The 7830-nt window shown below is 45.3% G+C and overlaps 1 protein-coding gene across 1 annotated transcript; it reads right to left on the reverse strand.

Annotated features, from left to right (window-relative positions):
* Positions 1–274: 274 nt before the first annotated feature.
* Positions 275–6629, reverse strand: LOC106745753 (LIM/homeobox protein Lhx3-like). The gene is made up of 7 exons (XM_014621636.1): positions 6389–6629; positions 5779–5953; positions 4537–4739; positions 3858–4050; positions 1958–2124; positions 885–1100; positions 275–489 (listed from the first exon to the last, which is right to left on the reverse strand). The coding sequence occupies exons 1-7, from the start codon at positions 6627–6629 to the stop codon at positions 275–277; spliced, it is 1410 nt and encodes a 469-aa protein (XP_014477122.1).
* Between the last annotated feature and the right edge of the window lie 1201 nt (positions 6630–7830).

Raw genomic sequence — 7830 nt, forward strand, 5'->3', positions numbered from 1 at the left:
AATTATCGCATATCGGTGGCACACGCGACATGAATGAAGAATCGCGTGTGAAGTCGACACGAAACGCGTCGGAAGAAAGAGAGAAAGTGCATCGCCATGCACCGTGCCCAGGATGACTTCTCGTATTCAGCGAAAAGTGAAGATTCCTGGCGCTTTTTTTCCCCAGGAGAAGACGACGACGACAACGACGACGTGGTCGCCGGCGTCAGGTGCACGCTCCGCGCCGGTAGCACGTTATTCTATACGGTATTTGGCGGCGCGCGGTTTTGGCGGGTTATGTGGCGTAATGGGAGTGGGAGTGCGAATGGTGGTGAGCGTGCGGGGGTGGCGGCTCGCCGAGCCAGGAGTCCGGCGACGGCGGGAAATCGGGGTAACCGCCGCCACCGCCGCTACCACCGCCGCCGCCGCCGCCTCCGCCACCGCCGCCGCCGCCGCTAGACTCGTTGCTCAGATCCGACGCTGGTCCTGGCACCATGCCGCCCGGTCCCCCTGGAATCATACGGCTCGCGTCAGTCGTGAAGCCGCGGCGCGGGTACGAATGATTTAAGTCTTTCTGAGCTTGTATGTCTGCTCCCGGTTGTCAAATCAACGTTAATCAAATTGTTTCATTTTGTCTAGCTTCGGAAGATTATATAATTAGAAGTGCACGGTAAATATATATATTGGAATATATATTATATAATTTTTCACACACATATATATATATATATGCGTGTCAAAAATTAAGACAAAATTAATATCCATAACATGTTAATCGATACTGAAATATAAAATGTGTTTCTTCAACACTCACACATGTTGAATATCGACTCAACAGCAGAGAACCGGTCGCGTCAATCGATTGGTCTCCTCCAAGCGCATCTCGAAAGTAATAATCCGCTTACCGAGAGTGGTGTACACCGAGAGACCGGCGTCCGGCGGGTACGGGAACTGAGGTGGTAAGGACGGCGATCTGGACGTTGAGAGATACGGAGGTGTCGTCGCACCCAGATAACCACGGGGCGGCCCACCCCCGGCTCCGTTACCACCGCCGCCTGGACTCGCGCCTTCGCCGTCCAGGCCCATGTTCACCACCGTGCCGTAACTGTCGTTGCTTAAGTCTGCGGGCAAATAGTTTCCGTTTTCAGACTGAGAAAAGTAAGCGAAGTGGGAAAGAGGAGGAAATGTAAAATAAAAAGCACAACGCGTTCAAATGGATTAAAAGTAGGTCGCAAACGGACTCTATGAAAAGTGAAAACGGCGAAATATTTCTATAAGGGCTCACAGAAGCGACTACTTCGGTGATTCCATCAAGTATTACCGAAGTAACGCGATAAGGAAAATTCTCTTTCGAATACATAGTTGAGAAGATACCAGCCTTCGATAAGTCAATTAACGCTGTTCTAAAGACACGGAGATATTTTTGACAGACGGATGGCTAAATAGAAAAACGCTCTCAACTTCGTGCGTGCAACCGTCTGTTCGCGATGAGTGATCGTTCCGACGTTATAACTCGATAGTCGAAGGTCGAGGCGGCGATCGCATCCATTGTGTCTGGGACTTCCAGTACCCAGATGCCTGCTGCTACCCAAGGGGAAGACGATCTCCTCAAATATTCAGGAGATCGCGGAGGCTAACTGCCGGCTCACCGTGTCCGAGATTTCAGGAAGATTGCGGCCCGTCCTTGAATTTATGCCCGCTATTACCTGTACTTACTCGGGAACGAGCACCGCGCTTAATATACCGCTCGTCTCGATTGTTTTAAAAGTGACTGGCGATGATCGGGAATAATTTGGACGCTCTCGAAGAATTTAGGTGAACAACAAGCATTCGATGAACTCAATCGAGAACGAATGTGTGTCCGCGCTCGAAATTGAGAATTAATTCTCGGTAATTGCTGTGCATCCCGAGAGTTTTCTTGTCTTATTAACATTGTACTGCTTATGTTTTAGATCAATGGGATGACAATGCGACTCACCATGATGACCAAAGGTGGAGTCCAAGTCCACCTTCAGCTCGTCTTTGTCGAGAAGCTTATCGTGCCTGGGCGAATGACCGCCAGCACCGGAGCCCTTCATACTGCGAAAGTATTGCGACCACCTTGTCCGACCAGCGTCTTTCTTCAGCCTTTTCTCCTTCGCCCTCCTACAGGTGAGAAATTATAATGATGATAATTTACAACGATCGTCGCTGTGCACAGTAAAAATTATATATTAAATTATATGTTAAATTTAACACATTTCACAAGTGGTCGCGCATCCCAAACGGTTCACTCAAATTTTTGTGTTAATTTAACATAAAGTGAATGTGTTGAAAAATAACACGATTATTATGTCAATAATTCACACAAAACTAATATCCTTAAAATATCGATCGACATTGAAGTATAAAATGTGTTATTTTGACATTTACAAGTGTTATTTTAACACTTATACGTGTTGTATTGTACATTTGTATAAATTCTTAATTTTATAAACAATAATGATAATGTAAAACGGTTCGGCTAAAGATGAATTTATATATTAAATAACAACATGATTAACTGCACAAATATTCGGAGTTCTGTATTTCCCAGTGTTATGTAAAGATAGTGCCGCGTATTATATTTGTATGTATCGATAAAAATATCTGAAAATTGATATCGAAATTTCTAACGTGAAAGTTGCCTTTTATCGCTCTAATATCGCGAACACCGATAAAGCCTCGAAAAAGAATAAATTCTGGAAGTGATAAACAACTCTCTTATGCTCACTGCACTATGTACCGCACATCGAGTATTTATGATAAATGACGCTCTCGTATCTCGAATATCTCGTATAAATTTCTAATTCCTATTATATGGCGTACCGTGTCGTAGGCTTTCTAAAAACAAAATATATCTTATCTCACGGCGGCGTACATTAATCTCGCATTACGTCAAGTACCGGCGCGAGTTCGCTGGAAAATTGTGTTGCACGTGCGCATTTTATAAATTTACGTATACGTGTTTTATGTAGTATATTTACCTCCAGTCATTGATAGAAACCTTATTTACTTATCCTTCATGTTATTTTCACGGACGCTTTCTAACACCATTACCACCTGATAAGCAACTACGTCTCCGCTTTTACAGATAAAGCATTTTTCTCCATACGGCGAAACGGATACTTTGTCGTACGATATCACGTAGTGCCACTTGAGCGATAAGAGGGAAAAATGAAGACGTACGGTTAGAAAGTACGCATACGAACATAGCGCGACCGTAGTGTACGTAGGACAAGTTTTTGTGTCGAGACACGTCATCTCCTGATTATATAAGGAATTTCATAATGTGCAGGCATATTTGTATGAACTTTTTGTAGTATTTTTATCATGAATTCATTTCTGAAATTATACCCACATGTTATGAAACACCCTGTATACGATTCTCGTTTAATTCGATTTTTTCAATTGCAAAGTGAAAATTCACCTTAAAATTAATGGGTACGCGTGTTTCAACAATCAATTACGTAATTTCGTACTTTCCTAACGTTGAAAGGGATGATATATTTCGTCGGATTCCAGGCGAGGATCTCTCGATTGCTTCCTTTATAAATGGCTTCAGAAACCATATCAGAAGCCACGCGAATGCTGTATCCTAACGATGAATCAGTACCTCCCTCTTAATTTGATGATTTCGTTGGGATCCTAAATTAACTTTTCTCTTAGAATCTCTACACGAATTGTCTTTCGCATTTGCCGGTTTACACCAAGTGTGATTAAACGCGGCACTTGTATCGATTCCACTGAAACCAAGAAGAATCCCTGTTTTGTCGTACGTGTCCGCTTAGACCGCGCGTGAGACAAATGTAAGGGAACTCCGGGAATTCGAGGAATCCTGTAAAAGTGGTCCTTCTTACCTATTTTGAAACCAGACTTGAACGACGCGCATATCGAGGCCGGTGTCCTGAGACAGCTGTTCTCGCACGTGTCTCGCTGGTTTCGGACTGGTGTTGTACGCCAGCTTGAGAGTCTCGAGCTGCTTCGCCGTGATCGTCGTTCGCGGCCTCTTGTTAGGCTGATCGCCGTCTATGCTTCCCCCGTCCGCTAATTCTGGAATCCGGGTCAATCATACGTTACATTTCTCCCGTCGATTTTTACTCCATCGATTGACACACACACACACATACACTCCATTCGTTGGTTATATCCAAGAGGCATCCGAGAGCCCGCTCGGTTCCTCTGAGATACGCCGCGCTTCGTGCGTACGTTCTCTCCCGCCGTCGAGAAAAATGACAAAATTAGCCGGAACAATTTTTCCGCCGCGTTCTAATCTTAAGAAAAGAACTCTCATCGCCGTTCGTATGTATCAGTGCATGTACGCGAGATAAAAATGCACAAGTCAGCGGCGAAAATTATTTACTCGGGATTAAACCGAGACACCGAGGTGGGGAAAAAAGTCATAGGTTAATGAAATTAGGCGCGGCGGTGGCGGAAGGATGAAATTCGCGAGAGGCGAGAATCGTCCTCGCAAGAATGGTATCTGCCGGCAGCAGATAGTAGGGGAAGGTCAAAGGGTAACGGTAGAGCTTATCTCACCTTTCGCCTTCGCTTGCTCGTAATCGGGCTTGCAGACGAGCTTCCTATCTTCCATGAGATAAAACTCGTCGCCGGTGTCCAGTTGGCGAGAGCAAAGGGCGCACGAGAAACACGTCAGGTGGTAAACCAACTCCTGCGCCCTTCGTACCACCTGCGAAGGCGCCAGACCTTGGCCGCAGCCCGCGCATTTCGTCCCGAAACGCCTGCCACACCAACAACATACAACATTTTCACATTACATTCACACATTAATGACAAAACTATATGCTGTCGTATATGCTTAGAAATTCTAATCGCGATAATTAGCCCGATGCGTGAAAATCGGGTCGACGCGCGGTGGGACGCGGAAGAACAATGTGGCGCTCGTAATGATCCAGAACGACGCTTCGGTTAGCGAAAACGATGACTTTTTCGATCAGCAATTCGAAAAGTCTGAAATATAATTCGATGTAAGATCCGGCGACATTGCGAGGGCGATTTCTCGATAGCGATGTTCGAAACAAAAGATCGGGGAGGGTATGAGAGATAGCGTGGCGAAGAGTATGACTAAAAGAAAAACGATTTAACTTCGAGGGGAAGAAAAATGGCGCCTTGTCTTACGGACAAATGAGGAAGAGCACGCTACCCTCTTTCTCGGCGGAATCGATACCGGAATACTCGATATACGTGCTTCGAGAAACAACATTTCTCCCACTTTCCGTCATATATACTTCGCCATTATCAATAAGTCGATAAGTCGAACAAATAATGTCGGAGAAAAAGAAAAAGCAGTCGGCAAGATTTATTTCATTTCCTTCTTTGATACATTTTTTCATCGAGGTAAAGTCACTTTCTTTACGATCAATAAGAATGGCTGAGACTCATTTCAATAAGAATGGTAGGCCGTGACAAATATAGCAGGTAAAACGCTCGCAAAAGATGATCTTTTAGCGCATACGAAGATAATCCGTTCAATTATATTACGAGTATATTTTTGAATTATAGGGGAATAATTAAAACGGTTTCTCGAAATAATGAAAACGTTTGTTGGAAACATATAATTGAAATAATCAATTAATATTTTATAATTTACTAATTAATGGAACTATTAATAAATAAAATAAATGGAACTATTTACGAGTTTTAAAGTTATGTAATGTGAAATTTACAAGAATACGGGAACGCTTTGAAAAATGTTAATTTACAGGGTCGCTCAATATCTCGGAAATATTCAGTGTTAAGTTAGCAATTATTGGTGCTTACTTGAAGAAGTCGTCCTTGCAGAACACATGACCGTTCCTCGCGAAGCATTTGTCGGTCAACCTGGCACCGCAGTCCCGACACGTGAGGCATCTTGCATGCCAACACCTCTCCAGCACCCTTAAAACGTATTTGTCCAAAATAACTTCTTGGCATCCCCCGCACTTCGGTATCGAGGCTGCAACATAACGATTGAAGCAATGAGCCGGGTTCCTAAGTCGAAGCGCACGACGACAGGTGCTACAAGGTAATAGCAGTACCGGCGATACAAGGATCATAAAACGTCGTCATTTCAAGATAGTTAAGAAACGGAGCAAGATAGTTTAAGATAACATTTTATTATGTACTATTACGGCGGAGTAATTAATCTCACTATCAAGGTCTGCCTGTTACGCGAACACTTCTCTGTTACGTCAACACCTGCGGATAAGACAGTAGCGCACGTACTTGATCTTTTCGTTCGGCCCTCGATAATCGACGTAAGAATCGTTTTCGCGTATCCTCGGGGTAGAAAGTCGAATCGACGACTTCCACGAACGAGCAACTCGAAGAACATCGAGTAATCTCGACGGTTCCGATCAATCTCGGCCTATTGCAGCTCGTCGACACTTACAGTAGAGGATCTCCGGGATATGCGGAGGCAGCTCGATGGCGGGCTGATCTAACGGGTGCATGTCTCCGTGCGATATCGCAGAGCCGACGCTGTCGATACGATCCGCGCTGCTGCCTTCCTGGCGAACGTTCCGCGACTCCGGGCTACTCTGCGGCGTCAGGACGTCGTGCCGCCGCGACTGGTACATCCCTTCCAGAGGGAGAGCCTCGCATCCTAACATCTCCAGGCTTATCATAGTCATAGCTGCTACCTTTGCGCGCGCGACGCCGCACTCGATGCTATTATCTAGGTTCTTTCGCGACGTGCTCTCGACCAGAGAACCATTCTGCGTCACGAGAGATTACCGGAAGAGAGAGAGAGAGAGAGAGGGATATCGCCCACTCGGGACCTAGCAATCCTTTTCACCGAGACAAAAGCAGATATCTTCAGCTGCTCGATATCTTCACGAAAGTGCAATGCCAGACGCTGATAACGGAGATGACGTTGTTTGGCGGATAATTCGAGTTCGTTTCAAACGGACCCGCAGAATGATTTTGCACAGGATCACTTCTCAATATTTGAAAGCGAACGTATTGTGCAGAATGAAACGAGGCTGCTTTCTCTTCGACGCTCCTTTTTTGAACTACTCTCTCGTTGAAGGCCTCTGGCAAATCTATATTCCAGGCCCAGAGAAGTTACCACCTTCGCACCTGCCTGGGCTGCTCCGCTTGCTGCCTGATCAGCGCTCAAAGTTCACGGATTGCACGAAATTCACTCAGACGAACACTTCCAGGTATACGACGCTGTGGTATCTTCAGTTGAAACTTTCTTTTAGATTATAATCGTGAATAACATCGATATTACGGATGTTTATTGCAGAGTTTTCACAATCCGGATAAACAAGTCAACTATTCGTTAATTTTATCTTATCGCACCGATACTTCTTTGAACATCGGCGCCTGTGGAGGTCAGTATCGTCGGCCGAGCCTGTCGACTTCGGCGGGATTTCCGCCTTGTAGAATTCCGCTGATCACTTCACGTCCGTCTGCGGTCTGCGTAAGTGTCTCCTCGCTTCGTTTGTTCCATCAAACACCAGCCGAGTTCATCAAAACTAAGCGACACTAACTTGTTTTACAAGCGACGTCTGCTCATTTCTTCTTCCAATTAACAAAACAGCCCAATAGTGCAACTTCAGTGTCCTACCTCAATGAAAACTCATAGTCTCTCCTTGTATTAAGATTAACGCTTCCTCCAAGCGCACCTTCGTTCTCATTCGACGACAATCATCAGACAACGCACTTCCGATTACCGGTAATGAAACTCGATAATTGCGGAATTTCAGAGACTACCATCGTCAACTTCGACTGGTCCAGGCGCGAGCACCTTCCTCTCCACCAACGAGAGCAAGTACGGCAGCCGACGGGGTGAGCACAGTGCGAGAGTACGCGCGCGACTGCCTGATC

Source organism: Dinoponera quadriceps, unplaced genomic scaffold (genome assembly GCF_001313825.1).
Source record: "Dinoponera quadriceps isolate SergipeBrazil2010 unplaced genomic scaffold, ASM131382v1 scaffold1658, whole genome shotgun sequence".
NCBI classification, from domain to species: Eukaryota; Metazoa; Arthropoda; class Insecta; order Hymenoptera; family Formicidae; genus Dinoponera; species Dinoponera quadriceps.